The sequence below is a fragment of the Ahaetulla prasina genome, chromosome 1 (genome assembly GCF_028640845.1).
Source record: "Ahaetulla prasina isolate Xishuangbanna chromosome 1, ASM2864084v1, whole genome shotgun sequence".
NCBI lineage: Eukaryota > Metazoa > Chordata > Lepidosauria > Squamata > Colubridae > Ahaetulla > Ahaetulla prasina.
Genome location: NC_080539.1, coordinates 90,622,068 through 90,643,300, shown reverse-complemented (window position 1 = coordinate 90,643,300; position 21,233 = coordinate 90,622,068). Strand labels below are relative to the sequence as shown.

The following is a 21,233-nucleotide window of genomic DNA, read 5'->3' as shown; positions in this document are numbered from 1 at the left end:
CGGGGAAGGAAGGATCCAGTTTGCTATGGCGCTGTGCGGTTTCTATGGCTACCCTCCGATACTGGAGCCGCCGCCGCCGCCGCCGCCTCTTGCCAAGACAAACCACTCGGCGGCGCCTGCAGCCACCACTTTTCACCCTAAATCCCTCCATGGGCTGATCCTGCAGGAGCCATAAGCATCCCTCTCCTGTACCTCTTCCTTCTCCCGGTCTGGAGAGAAAACAAAAGTATCCAGGTGGGCCTCGATGGGAGAATTGCAATTATCTTGAAAAGGAATAGCGGACTAGGGACACCCGAGGGGGTATCTTAATTTTTGGATAAACTTCTTTCTTTTGGATGCTTCTGGGTGGAAATTCCTGGGGAGAACACCAGACCCCAAAGAGTGAAGCTCATACCCTGGGAGTCCGCAGGTTACTCGACAGATGCTCAGAGGTATTGGGTTTTCCCCTTTATACAGATTCTGTATAAAGTCAGCACCCACCCACCCACCCTCCTACAGAATGAAGTATTTTGGGGGATATTAAAAACAAATAGAATTAGAATAGAATAGAATTGAATTGAATTGAATTGAATTGAATTCTTTATTGGCCAGGTGTGATTGGACACACAAACTCGGTAACTTTAAAGTAGGTGGACTTCAGCTCCCAGAATTCCCCAGCTATCAATGGTACTCATCAAGAAAATTGAATTGCATGTTGTTATGTTACTACAAACTGAATGTGACTCAGCCATATAACATGATGCCCAGAGTTGCATTATCACAGAGATGGAAGGCATATAAATTCAATAAATAATGGCTGCGATATAAATAATGCAAATGTATTTTATCTTGCATTATCAGAAATAGGTCTTTTTTCTGCATTAATCATTCTTTACTTTCAGTACAGGGTCCAATTTTGAGTACCACAAATATGGATTGAGACCAATTTAGATACATTTGGAGAGAAGCAACAGGGATGATCGAGAGTCTAGAACAGGGGTGTCCAAACTTGGTCTCTTTGAGACTTGTGGACTTCAGTTCCCAGAGTTCCTCAGCCAGCTTTGCTGGCTGAGGACTCTGGGAGTTGAAGTCCACAAGTCTTAAGGGACCAAGTTTGGACACCCTGGCCAAGATGAATGAATATGAAACATTTTCCCCCCTTAATTGAAGATGATATCCACATATTGTTGCTTTTTAGTAGACTGACTGTATCCATCTGTATTGTAATGTCCCAGGTTTTCAGGCCTCTGATATAGTCTATTTACCACGAGTCACCAGAAATGGCAGCACCAAGAAACGCAAGATAGCAAGTGAGTGTAGAAGATTTCAAACACGGTGGGAAAATGAATATTTCTTTAAAGAAATCAACGGAAAGTGTGTCTGTTTGATTTGCAATGAAGATGTTGCCGTGATGAAAGAGTATAATGTCCATCGGCACTATGAGACCAAGCATCAGAGCTACGCATCGTACACAGGTGCCAAACGAGCACAGAAATTCAAGCAAATGGCAGCTAGCCTGCAAGCTCAACAACAGTTTTTATTTCGTGCTAACAAAATACAGGAAAACGCCACAGCAGCAAGCTATGAAGTCGCAAAACTTATTGCCCAGCATGGCAAACCGTTCTCAGACGGTGATTTCATAAAGCAGTGCCTCATCAAAGTCACAGAAGTAATGTGCCCGGAAAAGTGCAGGATTTCAACAACGTGACCTTATCCAGAAATACAGTGGTGCGGAGAATCGAGGACTTGTCAGCTAACCTGAAACTTCAGCTGAGAGAGAAAGCTTGTGCTTTTGATTTTTACTCGATAGCATGCGATGAGAGCACAGACGCCACAGACACCGCACAGCTTTTAATTTTTTTGCGGGGAGTCGATGATAATTATTGCTGTACAGAGGAGCTGCTTGATATGATGAGCCTAAAAGGCACAACGACAGGTGGAAATATTTTGACGCTGTGTCAGAGGCAGTTGAAAAGATGGGGCTTAAATGGGACAAGCTCTGTGGAGTAACAACGGATGGAGCTCCGCCATGACGGGTGAGCAAAGGAATGGCATCCATGGTGTGCGTCAAGGTAAAAGAGAGCGGAGGTGAGGCTGTTAGGATGCACTGTATAATCCACCAAGAAGCACTGTGTGCCAAGACTGTGCAGCTGGGCGATGTGATGAACACTGTTGTAAAAACTGTCAACATAATTCGAGCTAGAGGACTGTACCACAGGAATTTCAAGCTTTCTTATCTGACATGGATGCTGAATACGGGGATGTACTCTACCACTCTGATGTGCGCTGGCTCAGCCGTGGCTCTGTTCTGCAGCGGTTTTATTCGCTGAGATCAGAAATCGACAATTTTTTGAAAGAGAAGGACCGACCTCTTCATGAACTGAGTGACCCTCTGTGGCTGGCAGACCTGGCATGTTAGTTGATCTTACTCATCATCTGAATACACTGAACAAGAACCTACAAGGCAAAGAACAGCTGGTATCACACCTGTATGCGCACATGAAAGCCTTCTGTGTAAAGCTCCGCCTGTTTGAGACACAACTACGAAGCTTTAATGCTGTACACTTCCCTGCGCTGTCTGAAATCAAGTCTGCTTTTCCAAAGGCAGACCTTTCTGCTAAAAAGGAGAAATATGTTTCTATAATTACATCTCTCGTGACAGAATTCAACCAGCGTTTTCAAGATTTTTCTGTCATTGAAAACAAATCAAGCTGTTCTCGACCCCCTTCCTGGTGGATGCAGAAGAAGTGGAGGAGAGTCTGCAGTTAGAACTGATTGAAATGCAATGTGATGATTCTCTGAAGAGTCAACATCAGCTTCTCTCCCTCCCTGACTTCTATCAGAATTTGGATCATGCCAAGTTTCCTCTGATGAGACGCCATGCAAAGAATGATGAGCCTGTTGTCCCAACATACATATGTGAACAAACATTTTCTCTGTTAAATCAGAACAAAAGCAGACTGAGATCCAGAATGACTGATAGCCATCTCTGTGAAGTCCTTCGTGTCTCAACCACCAAACTTTCTCCTGACATCCCAGCCATCCTTCAATCCAAAGGACAGCATCACTGCTCCCACTGAGAGCAATGTTCTTCACATTATAGGCGAGTTAGAAATACACACAGTAATCATGTGTCAATATGTTACCTCTTGTGTGTGGCCCGGGCCACACATGAATTTACTAGGCTTATATACTGTTTGTTGTCCAGTTGTGAAGCAGTTGTGAAATGAGTGATATGGTTGTTAAAAATGCTGCAATGGGCATAAATGTGAGGATGGTCATAAGTGTGAGGACTGGTCAAAAATTACTTTTTTTAGCCCTCTGAGTAGTTTCTATGCCCATAGCCACATCCACTCAGTCACATGAGCAGTTAGCCACGCCCACCAGTCACATGACCACCAAGCCACACCCCAAAATAAGCCACGCCCATTCCCCCCCCCCCGTGGCCCGGGCCTTTGCTTATTTTTCTGTATTTGGCCCTCACTCAAAAAAGTTTGGACACCCCTGATTTAAAGCCTCTGAGTAGTCTGATATCTATCCTGTTATTAATAGGAATCTGGTATTTATACATTTTTTGAATGTGCGTATATCTTTTAGTGTTGGTGTTACAGGCAGCACATACCGAATATTATTCATCATAAAAATAGCTAAGCAGGGTCAGACCTAGTAAGCATTTGAATGAGAAAATCCCAGGGCTGTAAACTGGATTTGAAAATCTTAAAACTTTTTATAAGGCAGCCTCCGTATTTCTGACAAGGAAACCTAAAAGATGAGACAGGAGTTGGGCTCCACTTGGTGAGACTTTATTTTTTTATATATCTTTTGCATAGATCTCAAGATGGAGTAGTGTCAGTAAGACAGGGAAAAAATTACCATCGTAATTATAAAATCAGCGATATTAAACAAGCTAAAATATGACAGCATCACATCTTTGCTTTGGAGAGGTGGTTTGATTCATCATATCAAAGTGAGACTAATGTCCCTTGATTGATCACCTCATATGGATGAATGAGGCTTTTGACATACATAGAAGGCTCATTTATCAGTTCAAGCAGAACGGTGTGTTCATTTTACTCCATTATTTGGAGTCCGGGGACCTGCTTTCTTCTCTTGAAGTACTTTGAAAGGGCCTTGGAACAAAGCACTCTTAAAAGTTAGCACCAATCTGAAACTCTGCACATCCTATTAAACAGAACTGTTTACGTTGATCAAATCTTATATAAAATTATATGTAGTTGCTATTTAATTACGGCAAAACAATTAAACAAAAATGAAAGGAACATTCTTTTTTTTCTTTTTTTTTGATGGCCTATTTGCCTGTTACACAGCTCTGCTTAGAGACCCATAATTCTCAGAATCTTAAGTACTACCAAATACCGGACAGAATCCAAAAGCAAATTAGCAACATAATATAGAACACAGTGAACACAGAGTAATTGTGACATATAACTTAATTGGAATTTTTACTGTGGTTACAGCAATATTCTTTTTATGATCTTTACATGAAAAACATCACAACTTCAGTGGTCACAACTGGTCACAGTGCTTTCATTTATGTATAGGATTGCAAAGAAGTAAAACAATTCAACATTTCCATAAATATTTACTAGTATGGCTATAAGTGCTTAACAAAATTAGTTTCTGTAACTCGTTTGCCCAAATTATTAATTTCTTATTTTAGTCTATGAACTTTGTGGCAACTTGTTCATGTTGATTCATAACAGGTTGGTTGGTTTCAAGTTGGTTCATGACAGGTTTATAAAAAACAGTTTATTTTATATTACCCTTACACTGATTTTATCAGTGATTAGGAAACTTTCTACCTTTCTGAAATTGCATCCTGATACTATATCACTAAGTTCTCTTCCCACAACTCAATCCATTCCAGTTTTGTTTCTTACCTAAAAAAGAACCATCTTACTTTATTCATAATAATAAAGCTATGATCTTATGGTGCTATCTTTATTTTAATAAAGAGGCTGTTATGGCCGCAGAATAGCAAATGTTTTTTAAGCAGATCAATTTACTTTGAAGCTTTTGTTTTCTAGTATTTGCTATTACAGAATCATGAATTAATAGTGCTAAGAGCAATATGATTTAACCTTAAAAAATATTATTTTCAATTGCATTAGGACTTTTCATTCAGGTTGAGTTAGGAAAGATTTGAAGTACAATTTATTATGAAGACAATGTAGTTTTTGAGTTAATGGAATTTCACTCGAAGTATGGAAAGTGAATGAAGCCGTGCATGCTTTTATTCATTTTATCGCTTCAGAATATACTCTAGCAAAAATTATAAACATGATGATATAGGTGATAAATAGGTCAGAGACTAAAGCACATGGGTTCCAGACCTCAAACTGTTGGAAAGTTTTCATTAGATGAAAGCCTTCTGCTGAGGGGGAAACAGTAACCGGGAAATTAGAATGTAAGATCCAGCACTTACTCATAATAACAGTCTCATCTCTCCAGTCACTAGTATTTAGACCCAGAAGTAAAAGTTTCAAGCAGAGGAAAGAATATAGAGGAGCATTCCAAAAGCCATCAAACCAGTGGTGGATTTCAAATTTTTTTACTACTGGTTCTGTGGGTGTGGCTTGGTGGGCGTGGCATGGCTTGGTGGGCATGGCAGGGGAAGGATATTGTAAAATCTCCATTCCCACCCCACTCCAGAGGAAGGATACTGCAAAATCTCCATTCTCTCCCCAATCCAGGGGAAGATTACCGTAAAATCCCCATTTCCTCCTGATCAGCTGGGACTTGGGAAGCAGAGAATAGATGGCCAGTCAGAATTTTTACTACCGGTTCTCCAAACTACTCAAAATTTCTGCTACCGGTTCTCCAGAACTGGTCAGAACCTGCTGAAACCCACCTCTGGATCAAACCCAATGAAAGTAGTACAAGGAGAAGACAGACAAGGAATAAATCTAGAAGAAGATGATTATGCAAATCAACAGCAATAAAAAATAATTAACACTCATGTGTTTTGTTGTCTTAGCAGTGGGGAAAATTACTGTAACTTTTGTTAACATTACAGGTGGCACAAATCAAATTCTCTGGCATCCTGTACACTTTAACTAAGGCCAGAAAATGATGTACTAATCAAATCATGCCCCTGAGCTCTGTTAAGATAACATGACAAAAATTATTCGGCTTTTATGAAGGAGCTATTGGTTCAACCCTCAAATAATATATTCCCAAATTCTTCCAAAGTAATGGATTTGTTGGAGCCACTGTAAAAATACTCAAAATGCAAGTGAAAGAAAATTCAATGGAGTATGGAGTTTCTCCCCCCCCCCCTCCAATTCAGTATTAACTCAGTTGAATAACCCATAGTGAGTTGTCTTCAGAAAACTTTGCTCATGGTTCATGGCTAAATCCTTCCATGCAATTTAACAAAAGTAAGAGAAAAGGCAAAAAAGGGAATTATAACTATCATCATGGATCAACCTTTTCAAAGATCCTAGAATGTTGTTTGATCAAGAAATACAGGGCAGAACCTTTGATACTGGATGCTCATCCCACAGGATAACTTCCATTTGCAAGAACTGGAAGAAATGCATTTCTGTATATAAATAGGAGAGACTCCTAGCTTGGGTTGCATCTCATATAAAAAAAAAAAAAGAGAGACTCAAATTATACCCAAGTATCCTAGGGATGAGAAAGAAAAATCATTTAATCAGCTTGTTGGATGTCTTCTCATCAGGCTAAACTGGAATTAATTAAACAGGCATACCACAATCCAGATAATTTTTGATAAGGATTTTTTTAATAGGAAAGCAAAGAAGACATGATGAGCGAATTCAAGAAATGCTGTGTATCAAAAGCAAGTGCTTTATATAGTGAAATCAATATTCAATTGATTTTTGTGCATCTTTTCCGCTAACCACACTACTGCATGCAATGAGCTGGAAGGTCTCTCTTTCAGGGAGAAGACCTGGTTTTTAATCTGTCTTTTGTTTGGACAATATCCAATTGTTCTCTTTCTATGCAAGAAATAACCATCACACCTAATTACTTTATTATTAGAATAAAGAAGTCAGTAAAATAGATTTACCCCCCTTGGGGATTGAATATGTAATATATAAATATGTACTTATAGGGCTCAAGAGCTGACTAGTCAGAATGTTGTGTAAAAGGGAAAGATGTATTAAAGTTTATTAGATTAAAAGAGAAGGACTTGTGGCTAAGTCCCTCAGTGTGAGGCCTACAAGTAACATAATGGTGTTTTTAACATAAATGTTGAAGGCCTGTTTGAGTCATATTATTTCCAGATGTCGACGGCTTATTTGATTCTAACACTGGTTTTCTAGTAGCTTCAGAAAACCTTAAAATCCCAGCAATAAATATATCAATACAAGGAAACCAATTCTGAAACATCCTCAAGCATGATTTATACTTCTACTCCTTCCCCTTCAACCTGGGCTAGGATTCTAAATCACAAGGACTCACAAGTATATCATTTTCCTTAACATCCTGCAGATATCCCTGTGCAGAATTTTTTATATCTAATTTATTTACTATCAATTTATCATTTGTGTAGTACTATACTGGCAAATATAGCAATCCAAATATATAATTTTTTAATTACAGAAAGTCACATTAAATGCTTTGGTCTTGATCACTACTTTGTTCATATTGTAATTTCATAAGATTTTTTTTCATTTATATCAGTATAGATTTGCCTATTAATTTTTTGCAGTTATCCGTCTGCTGTAACACTTCAAAAGTTGCACTAACTTTAATGAGTAGATTTTTTTAAAGCAGCAGATGAAGGCTTGAAACAAGTGGACTTGTTTTAATTGACAGCAAAAAGGAGCTTCATTTGCATGAGATCCAAAGTGCTTCATCCAAATCATTTTTGAAGGGTGCATAGCTCTCATAAAGCTTATAATTCACAGGTAGTAGAAGAGTGACTGAAAAGACATATGACTGCATTTCTAAGGGGAAAAAATCTTTTTATTGCATTGAAGCTTGAATTCTGTGAAGAATTTTATGATGTGTCAATGTCGTATTTTCAAGATTGAGCAGTTAAAAAGAATATTAGGTGCTCACATTAAATGTTCATTGAGTGAAAGATGTGAACTACAATCATCTGACAGGGAGAAAATCTCAAGGTTTTGTTTAACAATAGAAGCTGTTTCACTCTGAAGACTAGAAACAAACACTTTCTCTTTTATGTAGTTGACGGTTATAGAGGAAATTAACACATGTTAAGAATCTCCTATTCTTCCAACTGGCTTCTAAACTGGAAAAGATATGAACAAGTCTATCCATAAAATGCTTGGCCAAACTTCACTATTTATACTGACTGGGTCTTCTGGCCTATCTCCAGGGAGGGGGGAAGGAGAGGTCCAGATTCTTTAAACAGCTGGCATTCCAGTGGTCAAAGAAACAGTTTCCTGTGAAATAAAAGATGTATGTGGGGGAGAGGGAATAATTTTCTAACTAATTGTTTAGGCCAAAGATGATTAGGAATTAGTTGGGGCACACAATGGAGAAATTGATGCTGTGCTGAAAACCAAATGGGAAATCCTTCCCCAGTGACCAGTGGTTTTTCTAATATTGATAATATTATTTGGATGTTCCAGCTTTTTATATGCAAACGGATTCTTGCATAATTGTTATTTCCAATTCCATTACAGTTAATCCTACCATATCTTAGGCAGAAGAAGAAGCCTGCCAAGGAAAGTGATTTTAAAAATCATAAAATATATTTTTTAAAAAATAAATATTTTTAATTCTAGATTGGGATGGGGTATAACCAGTGGCAGATTTTTCTGTTGAACAGCCTAAATCACTAGCAGCATCTCTGCTAAGAGCGGCAAGGGAATTAATTGCTTTCACCGCCAAAACTGGCTGGGGAATTCTGGGAGTTGAAGTTATCCAGGCTTAAAGTTGCCAAGGTTGGAGACCCCTGATTTAAACAACAGAATGTCTTGGTATGGCTGGATTCCCTTAAACTGCTTTAAAAGTATGCCTAGAAAGTATTTTTAAACTCCTTTTTACCAGAGATTTTATAAATGTTATCTAAACTGAATAAAATATTTTCACCACTCACCCTGGCAGTATCTGAAAAATATTATAACTTTTAGATTTAAAGTTCATACTGAAAATGGTTTTGCTGCAGTTATATTCATAGTAATGTTTTCATTTCATGTAAATGTTTTCCTTGCTTTGAAATGTGTAAACATTTCTGTGACTGTAAAATAATTTGTCCTAGAAACTTTAATTTGCAATTCTCAATGGAGTGGTGCCCTTCAGAATCTTCAATGACATTACTGATCTAATATGGACATTGTGATGGCCTAACAAATCCTACATTACGACAGGCAGGAAAAAGAATTAAATTTAGAAATGAGAACAAGTCTAAGAAGAGAGAGTAGAAAGAGAACAGGGAGAAAACAGTGAAGAAATAGGTTGTGTTCCCAAAAGAAAAACAGACAATGAAAATGGCCTATTTTAGCAATAATGTTTGCATGAAAGGTTTTTATCATTCCTTTAATCTGCTATGATTTGCGTATGTCTTCCTGCAGTAGCCACACAATATTTGAAAATGATTTGTGTATGCATCAGTGAGTTTCATACATGTTCTTATGAGTTTTACAGCATCTCTCCTGAAGTATATTGTATTACCTTATGCTACATATAAATATTATGCCCTCATCATCTATTATATTCTTTCTAATATAGAAAAGGTTCCTTTGAATCAATCCCTACTTCTGATGTGTCCTTGTGGTTGCCCCAAATGCTACACTCTTTCTTCAAAGAACTGCTTGGGCTAAAATTAGTTCTATTCAACAGGCCTGTGTGGTGCATGTTTTACAAGCTTAAATCAGCTAAAACCTGTGCCTGGTTTTGTTTCATGAGCAAGAAGGGTACTGTTTCTTTTGGTAGTCATTAAATGGTATCATTTTTCATTCAGAGCCATGTAATATTAAATATCAACAATATTACTTGTAAGATATATCAGTGTAATCCCATTATTATTAAGAAAGTACCCAGTAAAATTTCATACAGTTCATTTTCTGTAACTTTTTTTGGTATAGAATGACCTGTCTGCTGTTTAATTACTTAGAATTGTAAGTATTTATTCATTTCTGGGATTATCACAATTAACACATGACCAATTATATTTCATTTTAATTGGATCAGAGAAAACAGGTTATCTCAGGTAACCATATACATTAAATTTTATATTCATTGAGTTTATTTTGAGTTGACAGATACAAATCTAGTGTTAATCAAGTCAGTGGGAACCAACCTTTATTTTTCCCCTCTTATAACATGGATGTTTTTACTTGTTTTTGTTTTGTTTTGCATGCTTTGCATCATAACATTCCTACAATCCAACGCAAATTAATTTTAGAATAAATCAATTGTACAGAGTGAATAGTGATTAGATTCATGGTTTAGGTTTAATGCAGTTTTACTAAATAATAACTTTTTTTTTAAAAAAAAGTGACTAATAAAATTATGCTTTCTAAAGATACATCACTTTTTGTTTGATTTTTGTATGAACTGCACATTAATCTTTCATGCTGTTCCATTCTATGTGTAATTAATCAAAGGAGATTGATCTTGAAAAGACAGTTAACTGTTACACAATTAAAGGATTCCAGATGGAGAAAAAGAAAATAATTGACTATAATAGTAAAGCCAGCAAAAGCAAATGAAATGTTGATTCATGAATAGAAACTTCTACAAATATGAATAGTCTGAACGGTTTGTTAAATTTGGCCTCAGGCGGTTCTTTGATAGAAGCTCAGTACTTACACATCAGACAATCAGACTGAACAGCCTTTTCAGAGCTTAAAGAACGCTATGAAACAATAGGCAGTATTAAGTTTTGAAATGTGATTGATTGCTCCCTTTGTTGCAAGCTCTCTGCTAAGCATTTTCCTGATGACATAAACTATTTGAAATATTCAAGGGGAAAAGATAGAAATAAAGTTACACTGAAAATAAATGTTAGGTAGAGTAATATTTGATAAGAAATCTATAATTATCCATGTACTCTCATCAAAATGTTGAGCACACAACATATTTTGCTATCAGTAGCCATCTGCTGCTAATAGACCCATAACATGATTGTAGGCATATCGTTGCTTCACTGATGATGGAATGGAGACTGTGTCAATGTGGATTTAATCTGAACAGGGAAGGAAAGCCCAAGCACTCACTCAATAAGAAAATGCACTGAAGCTGCTGGAGACTGCTCAGTCCTTCTCCTTGCAGCAAGAGAGGTCTTATTTGTTATTTCAATATTAGCTTTATTTTTCACCTTTTAACCAATATTAGTCACTCATTATTAAATCAGATAGGATTTGCTATTTTTTTCATCAAAAATACTCATGAAAGTACCTCCCTCTTTTGCTGTAATGCTTTTAAAATATTAGGAATTACTCCCTTTGATTAACCTACAAGTGGTTTGGTTAACTCCCTTTGGTTAACCTATCTACAAGTATAGATGATGTCGCTATATATCTTTTTTTTAATTTCATTTTGTCACAACAGTATACACAAACATTGTCATAAGTAAAAAAAAACATATCATGAAGAATATATATATATATATATATATATAAGTAAAGAATATGCATTAGCTATATTAATTTGATATAATAAAGGGAACAATAGGACAGGAACGGTAGGCACTTTTGTGCTCTTATGCACGCCCCTTATATATTGATATTGTAGTCAGAAAAAGCAGGAAGGTCTATGGTAGCTATGTAAGAGCAGTTCAAGTCTAAATCTTTCAAATTTAGTGAAACTCTTGTATCATAGAACATTTCTCTAAAACTCTTTGTTGCTCCTGCATAGGTCTTCTATGTCTTATACCAGTTCTTCCCTTTCTCTAGCTAGCTTAATCATCCGTACAAAGCGGCTCATGTGCTTATTTGAGGTAACACTTGAAAATCAACCCATTAGATTTAATTGAACAGTAGAAATAAGAATTAAATGAGTTTCTGCTTGTTCTTTGCATTCATTTCACTTCTGTCATTTGTGTGAGATTTTCAGAGATTCTGGAAGAGACACTAATTTCCAATAGATCTAATTTGCATTAAATGGAATAGCATTATAGTTTATATTTTCCCATTGTGATGATTCACAAAAGAATCAAGTCACGCTCCTCTTTCTTAGCTGTGACTTTCTGCAAAGTGAGCAGCTTAGCTATAAACTGTTCTGCTTATGCTTCACAACATGCTTGGAAGTGTCAGCCATAATCCCAAACAATTTTTCAGACACCAAGAGTAGATACACAAAAGTATTATTTTTGCTTTGTATAACAAACTGCTATACTATCATGCAAAATTATTCTAAAAGCCTTTTTTGCATTTTAAATACAATTTGTCATGTGGCTTGGGAGACCAGTATTTAAAAATCTCAAGCTCCAGCATATATTTCTGCAGCTTTTGTCTGAAGTCCAGTTAACTTAATCATTATATACATGCTTATATCCTTATGGGAGAATATGTTGATGGGATTATTACTGCATTAACATGTGTAGGGCTGGAGTTCCTACCTAATGAAACATAAGAAATGTACTTATGACCAATTTGACTTCTGTGGAGATGCTTTCCCTTTCCAGGCATGTTTATTTTATGGTAAGTACTGATATATTCAGTGAGACTTGCTGTGAAATGAATACATAAAAATTTGTAGTTTTAGCTATAATTACTTTCAAGAGAGTTATGGGAAATGACCAAACTTTATTAACAATAATTATGATAAAACAGATTTAAGTTGTCTCCAGACTTTGTCATGTATTAAATAGATTAAATGAAATAAAGAGGAAATTATTCCATTAAAGAAAGGAAAGTCAAACTCTGGCACTGGTATAGTTTTTCGCTGTTTTCTGGTATTGTTATCAATCTAATTTTGAACTATAATTGCAGTTTGTTTTAGTATTGTAATACAATAATATAATTGTCAATGTAGAAGCAAACTTCATTGCGTTCAGCAACAATTAATTCAAGTAAGACAAGAGGTTAAACTCATCTTTCCCCAACTTGGTGTCTGTTGGATGTGCTTATATTTGGAGACTACTAAACTGAAGAAGACCGTATCAGTCACAAACATTGTTTTTGCCAATGGATTCTAAACCAAAACCAAAATATTGAAGCAATTCAATAGATGTAATTTTAATGTGTAATCTTATACTGCTCTTCCATATAAACAAGCAGTAAATTACAGAAAAACCCATAAAATTGTGTGACAGCATGAAAAGTTTCCAGTCATTCTTTATTTTTGATTCCCATCACAAAATGAATTGATTCATACTGCGTTCCTAAATCACTATAATTCCATAGAATTTTTAGATGCAAAATATCTCCTGGAAACCAGATTTTCCTAACCCCTTCTCTTTTTTTTCCTCCTTAATGAAACCTTAATGTTAAAGCCATAGTTACGTCATCTAAAAATAAACTATACCTTAGCATGTTCTTGTCCTCCAGCTGTGTCTTTTGCTATTATAAATTAACATCCCCTTATAAGCAAATAGTATATGATACTAAACAAATATCTTAAAATGATTTTATTATAATTGTGTGGGCCTTGTTTTCTTATGATGAGATACCAGTGGGTTCTTGATTGAGGGACAGATTCTTTAGCATTCCTTATTTGTCTGAATTCTTCAAACCAGAAAATTTCTACTAGCACCTCCATTGTAACACACTGCACATAATTCAATTTGACTATTGCTAAGAGAATGAGACAAAATTGAATATGGTTGAGTTGAAAGCAAATAATTTTCATCCTATATTTAACAAATTTAAACATAATGATATCTGCCATTTATAAAAAGATCTTCTCTCTGTTAAATAATACATATTTTAAGCAAATTACCTTTACAACATGGGAAAACCATAGTGACAATAAGATTCCATTTTGCTATAAAGCATTAAATATCCACAAACCTTAAGCTGTCTAAATTTAAAATCACTTCCTTAACATAATGTCCCTGTCAGCGACTGTGGAAAAGCTGAGGAAGGTATGGAAAAGAGTATAGACATATTCAGCAAGATACCCTGTTTCCCTCCAAATAAGACATCCCCTGATAATAAGCCCAATCGGGGTTTGAGCACATGGCAATAAGGCCAAGCGCTTATTTCAGGGTTCAAAAAAATATATTTTCAGGGAAACACAGTAGTTGAAAACTCTGTGAAGAAAAATCCAGAAAGAAGCCATTCAAATCATTCAAAGAGTTTGGGCTATATTAACTCACTATAAATGAGTTATTTTCAAACATGGCAACTTTAAGATGTAGGGACTTCAACAACCAGGATTCTCCAGCCAACATTATAAATAAATTCGGGAAATTGCATCATCATTTCTAAGATTTTGATTTATTCCAGCCATACATTTAAATTTGTGTATCTCTTGCTTCTTTTATCTTGCCTAGCTACTGTACGTGGGCTATGACAATTTCCACCAGGTATTAAATGTGATAAATATTCCATGGTGAACACCCATAATAGTGCTCTAAACTCAAATATGAAGCACTCTGATGTCATAGTCTCAATTAAATCACTGGTCTAAACACAAATGTATTTCCTGACATGCGCCAATTTTTGCATAAAGGTTTTTCTTTTAACATTTTAGGTGAAGGGCCCTCCAGCTGCAGGAGCATTTAAAGAAAGACCAACAAAGCCCACAGCATTTCGCAAGTTTTACGAAAGAGGTGACTTCCCAATTGCCCTTGAGCATGATACAAGAGGAAACAAAATAGCCTGGAAGGTAGGTCAGGGCACAGCTGTGACAGGCAGCTGCACTTATTGAAGTGACAAATGTCATTGCCCAAACTGTTGGCTTATAAGTAAATAAAGTGAAGTAATTTCTTAGCAAATAGAAGACGGTGGGGAAAACAAGTCAGAGACTGGCCTCCTGAGTCAGCCATCTACCTTGGCGAACAATTAAATTATATGCTGCAAAAAGGAAGTTGACAGAATGGCTTTGCCTTAGAGAACTGTCTCCTGCTCAATTCATCTCTATTTTTATGAGGACCTGGCAACCCAGCCTATTCCAGGCAGTCCATCAAGTGATGGAAGTGGCTGGATACAGTGAGCAGCAGCAGCCATTTATCTCTCTCCTCTCCCCCCCCTCCACCCCACCCCGCAATTTCACCTTCCTGCAGGACAGTTCCAAATGGAAGCTTTAATTACCTAAATGGATAGGTCAAGATTGCCTGCTCCTTTGAAATGCAGAGCAGAATACTAACGAAGGCAGATTCTCATTCCAGGGCTTCACTCCCAGGCTGCAGCATATGTCAGACAGCGTAATCGCTGTCATACATGCCCCTGTTAGAGTCTGACCTCCACTGCTGAAACCATTATGGCTCTGACATCTCTGACAAAAGGTTAATTGGCTTCAAAATAAATGTATTGCCTAATGACTTCATTCAAATGCAGCCGTGTTTCTCTCCAAAAGGCTCAGTGATGTTATTTGTAAAACTTGCCAATCTTTGAGGTAACTAGAGCAGGCTTTTAAATTTAATTTGAGAAATGAATGCTGATCTTTAACCCGCTCTTTCTATTTAATTATTTTTGTTATCAAAGAATGAATTTCTCTCTTTGTGCATATTATTTATTGTCTGGAATAAGATTTCTCTTCAAACTGGATAAAGATAGCCTGAAGATATATCGTATATTGGGAATAGTAAAAAAGAAGAAGAAAAGAAAAAAGGAAAATAAAAAGAAGCCAATAACCCATTCTTAGAACGTTTGAGTAACTCATGTTGAAAAATAATGATTTAAGTTACCATAATTTAGGTAATTAAAATAAAAATGAATGTTCTTGGACATGACAATAATAATAATGGTCTATAATTTATATTATTAAACAATTTGGCACTTTAATGTACTAAGAAAGATTCATCAAAATTTAAGGGATCTGTTTCACTCAGATATATTGGCCAATGACTTTTGGCATAACATTTTTTAATCTTATAGAATATTATTCCTGATATGTATATATAAATGTAGACTTTATGATATTTATAGAAGAATCTTTGTATTAACTTTATATGGAATTTGTGATACTATTTTGTTTTGATTTCCTCAATATTATATGCTTAAGGCAATAATACATTTCATTTGAATTAATAGACATAGGAAAGAAATCACAAAATAAAACGAATGGGCCAAAGTCCATCAATTACAAAATGACTTATAGGCTAACTTAAACAGATTTAAGTTTAATTATATCTGTTTTTTAAAAGGTGGCATGATTGAATATTACTAACTTGGGAATTTTAATGGTAAAGATTTAGAAGAGAAAAGACGGGAAATGCCCAGAAGTGTAATAAGTATTTTATTATTTTCATTCATTATTTCATTTATTATTTTCAGTCCCTATTTTGCTGCTTGCATTTACTGTATATAGCAGAATATTTTTACTAAGTTCCAAAAACTGCATGGTATCAAGAGAACATAAATGTTAAAAATCTCCTGTAATTCCAGCCATTTTTTTATCTTTAGGTTAGCTGATGTCTAATAACAACATAGGCACCAATCAAAAGCCACATCTCACTGTTGTTTTGCTATCCTTTCACACTGTCACAAAGCTAGCAGGAATTTGTATAGCACAGGATATCTTGCTAGTTGTACAACGTGGCCTCCTGTGCAACTAGAAGAGGTCTGCATTGAGCTGATATAAATGTGCAACATACAAAGAGCCATGATTGGCAGTTTTCCTAGCTGAAATTTCAGCCTTGCCCAATATCTTTCAGTTTATGAAAAGGCTCCTTTAACTGACATGCACAAAAGTCTTCATGCATTTTTGCATGATTTTTTTCTTTTACTTTCATATTGTATACAAGAAGGATGAACTTTAAAAAAAATCTTGGAAACTATGGATCCACCAGATGATTGTTCAACTTAATGATCCCTAGCTGGCAGCAGAGAGTTTGGGGATTCTTGTTGTTGATCTTTTTAATCACTTGACAGCCATTGAATGGTCATCTAGATTATTGTGTAGCTGAGTGCAATTGTTGAAAGTTTTGAAGAACTGCAGTTAAAAGGATTTAACTGTAAGGATTGATGTGGAAACTGGAAGCTTTCTAAGGAGATGAAATGAGGAATCAATACTTTGCTGGAAGTCTACTGAAATACAAAATTCGGGTCCTTTTGGTTACACACATTAAATCAGCCAAGGGGGTTCAGTTTCAAAGCTTCGTACTTTCTGGGTTGACCAGTGGACCAGTGGTCTATCCTTTTTTTTAAAAGGGGGAAAAGTGATTGTGGTATTCTAGTCTCCCTTTAAAAACAAGTGATAATTGGACAAAGAGATCAGGGACCAAATTGATGGGCGGGATCCCACAGGAAGCAGGCAGAAACAACTAACAGCCAAGAGAAAGATAAACAGCAGTAGCAGGTTGTTCTAATATTATCTTTTAGACACACACAACATGATTCAGCTATTTTCCTAAGTAGAGGAAAGTATTGCTATTTAGGGTTTTTTATAACCTCTTAATTATTGTCTGAACATTTAGTTTTCCTGCTATTTTTTCAAAACCATGATGCGCAAATGATTGGTTGGGATGTTACAGGAGAATCAAATTGGAATTCCTGGTTTTCAACCATCAAACTGTCATTTTCTCTTTCAAATTGACTTTCTAGCCTTGGTGAATAAAATGCAGATGGGTAGGGGGAACTCATGCTGCCTTAGGCTTTGTAGAAGAAAGGAAACATCAAATAAGTAGAGTGATTTACATACTTGTGTACTACCTACTTACTTGTAACTAGACTGTCATAATGAATTACTATAGCAGTACGGCCACAGACGCTTTTTATTTAGGCAGAGTTGGGTTTGGATCAATAGGATTCCATATATGAGAAAAAGCCATGTATTAGGATATTTCTACAGCATCAGTCAGTTTGCAGATTTGGGTTTACAATGGGGTGCATTCACATGGGGAAAAATATAGTGATATCCCATGGAGAATGTACCTCCATAGTGAGAAACAAGAATATTGAATTTCAAGGAGAGGCAGACCTAGATCAAGGAAGTGACACCTCTTTGGAGCAAATATCTTTAGAGGAGATCTTGAAAATACAATGGGTGGAACAGCAACCTAAACAGTAGCTGGAGTTAAAAATGCAAGCAATTAAGAAGGTCTCCTTTTCACAATGATAAATACAAAGTATTTGCTTAAATTGTCTTCCATGTGAAGAAATTGTATACAAATGCATGATGGACATGTACTTTATTTTGATTTTGGATATTTTCCCCCAAGTACAGAAAACAATTTAATCACCATGACATATAGTTTCTCCCATTTCATAAAATCATTGCTTTTGAATACATCAAAAATACTGCTACTTTCATACAATCCAGCATAATGGAGGAACTGTGCTAGGTTGTGACAATATTTTGAAAGCGAGTTGGATAAGTAACCTACCCTGAACTGTAAATAAAAAATATTTCTGAACACCAACAAACACACGAAACTGTGACAAAAAGAGAGAACGAGGAAACTAAGAATGTTTTTTTTTTTTTTTTTAATTCAAAAAGTTTTTATTGGTCAAAAAAGGTTTATACAAATACATATCAGGTATGGTAAATTTTCATTTTTCTTATCCAAGATAAGAATTTTACTCAAATTTTTTAACACATACAACAGCCATATGGCAAGCAGGTGACACGAAGTAGCTAAGTTTACAAATCTTAAATACGTAATAAAGAAGGGTCAAGAATAAACAGAATATCGTACAAAAGAGAATAAGGAAAACCAACACAATCCCAAATATCTTTATCACTTCCTAGTTTTGGATCTCAGAACTCTGGGTTCAGCCTGACCCAACTCCAGGGCCGCAACAGCGGCAGCCGCCTCCGCCCCATGGTCTATAACCTCCCCTTCTTCAATTCCTGGGTCATCTGATTCCAGGAGGGCTTTGTATTCCTCCACGTAGGCCGTAGCCTCCAATTGTACTAATTTTTTCGTAATGCCCTCCCGGAAAATCATCAATCCTCTGGCATCAGCCATCTGAAGCCCACTCCTTCTGGTACAATTTGCTTGACAAAAGTAATATTTCTTTCTCATTTCACGTACCTGTCTGGGAATCTGCCTCAGAATGGCTATCTCCTGCCCCTGTAAATCAGTGCCCCACTCCTATGTTTTCTAAGAATTTCATCTCTCGCCTCTTCTCACAAATTTGACATGAACCTCTCTGGGAACTGCATGCGTGCGTGCATATTGTGAATTAACTCTATAAATTCGATCCACATCCCAATTCATGAAATCAACACCTCTCCCAAGAAATTCTCCCAACAATTTAGTCACAACATCTCTCAAATCTTCTTGGTCCACTTCTTCCAAATTTTGAAACCTAAGAAAATAAGACATTTTATCCATCTGTAGTCCAAGCACAGCATTGCCTGTCGCCTCTCTTTTCTGCACTGCCCGTGATCTCACCCTCCAGACCTTCCACTTTCTGCTTGTTTTCTGCTGAGACTTGTTGAGTATCCTTTAAATCCTTTTGGATAGTCACAATTTCTACTCTTATTTCCGCTTTGGCCTCTTTGCAAATCATCCAATTTCTTGTCCATATTAGATAACTTTTCCAAAATTCTTCCATCTCTCCAGCAGTTGGTCTCTGACCTTTGCCATTTGAAAAAAAAATACAAAATCCTCAGGCAAGCACAGTATCCTTGTAATTTCCTCCGGATCCACCAGGGGCACTCACAGGAGCAACGAGTCCAGAGTACAGTTAGTCAACCAGGAAGTCAAGGGAAGTGATGTCATCAAGATTCTCATAGTGAAGGCGGAAGCTGGACGCCACCACTGTTCCCCAGAGGAGGGGGGCCTCAAACCTCCCTCCTAAATTTCTCCATCACCTCTTCTCCAGAGCTCCACAAAACCGGTAATCTTCTTATTTTAAGTTCTCCTCTCTCCAGAATGACTCGTGCTCCTTCCAACCGCAGGGGAGAAAACCCCCGCACTCGGAGCACTCCACTGCCATCGATATCCCCTTCCCTTCTCCATTCCTCAATTCTTCTCCGTTCCCTGTTCACCACCAGGCTGCTGCAGTTATAAATCCAAAGCCCCGGTGTCACCGGGCACAGCGGCCCAGGCGACGACCAAAGTAATGGCCGTGGCCCGTGGCCTCCAGACCCCGCCGAGCCTAGGACGCGCCAGCATCGGTCCCCACAGTCCTGTATGTCGGCTGGGAGACCCCTGGCGAGCCGTCCGTGCGGCAGGTGTCCTTTTCGGAACACCTGGCCCCTGAGGGCCTCGGCGGCGGCCGGATTCGGGCGCTGGAGGCAGGAGAAGCCTCCAGACGACCGTTGCCGCTGGACACCGGAAGTCGTCTCCTAAGAATGTTTGAGAAGAAACCAAAGGGAGATATAACATTCTTCAAGAACTATAGCACATATGGCAGCAATTGTTTTTCCTGTATTTTCCTGTATCCCAAACAGCTGAAAATAGAAGAATAGTTTTAAGGTACATGAAGGAAGATGTTGATTCAATGTTAGGAATAACTTCCCAATAGTTAGAACAGTTTGATGGCAGAACCAATTACACAGGGAGGCAATGAACTTCCCTTTACTAATTATATTCAAGAGAGGATGAATACTTGCAAAGAGATGGAAGATGGAGTCAATGGCTAAAACAGCTATGTGGGTCTGTGACAAAATGATGGATAACATCCCTTGTCTAGCTATTAAACTACTAAATTGACATCCTACCATTTGTCTGGAAATTCAAGCTAGAAATGCAGAAGGCTTTTCCAGACTCTTTTCTGGTATAGTCTTTCGCACAATCCTTCTGCTATCAGAACTGAAAGGCAAGATTTCCTAATTAGCCTTGTAAAAGATTACGAGGATCTGCCATTAGAGAGAGAAGCTAACCTCTCCTATATGCAGAAATGCTTTCTACTCATGTACAGAATTTGTTACTACTTTGATGACAAAACTGCCATTCATATATTTATGTAACATAATTATTTAGAAACATCATTGAGAGAACAATATCATTTTTCAGTGATGATTGTACAGAAGGTTGTACAGAATCAAAAATGCCAAATGCCATAAGCAAAAGCACAGCATCACAATAACCAACTTTTCCCCAATTAATTAGAACTATAAAATGTGCAGCTATCAAACTATACTTTGGGTTTACTAGAAAATGTACAAACGATCATTTTACCATCTTTCTTATTTTTAATTCAATAAAACAATAATTTATATTTCTCATCTTGTAGTACATACGCCATTGGTAATATGTAATGTAGGTTAATGGGATATGACTATCT

At 36.9% G+C, this 21,233-nt stretch overlaps 1 protein-coding gene across 3 annotated transcripts in view; it reads left to right on the top strand.

Annotated features, from left to right (window-relative positions):
- The window catches only part of PACRG (parkin coregulated), a 295,718-nt gene that overhangs the window by 31,969 nt on the left and 242,516 nt on the right, over positions 1-21,233 (top strand). For all 3 annotated transcript variants that reach the window (XM_058168138.1, XM_058168126.1, XM_058168132.1), the window contains exon 2: positions 14,584-14,718. In XM_058168138.1, coding sequence (XP_058024121.1) covers positions 14,584-14,718 — 135 coding nt within the window. The remainder of the gene's footprint in view (positions 1-14,583; positions 14,719-21,233) is intronic.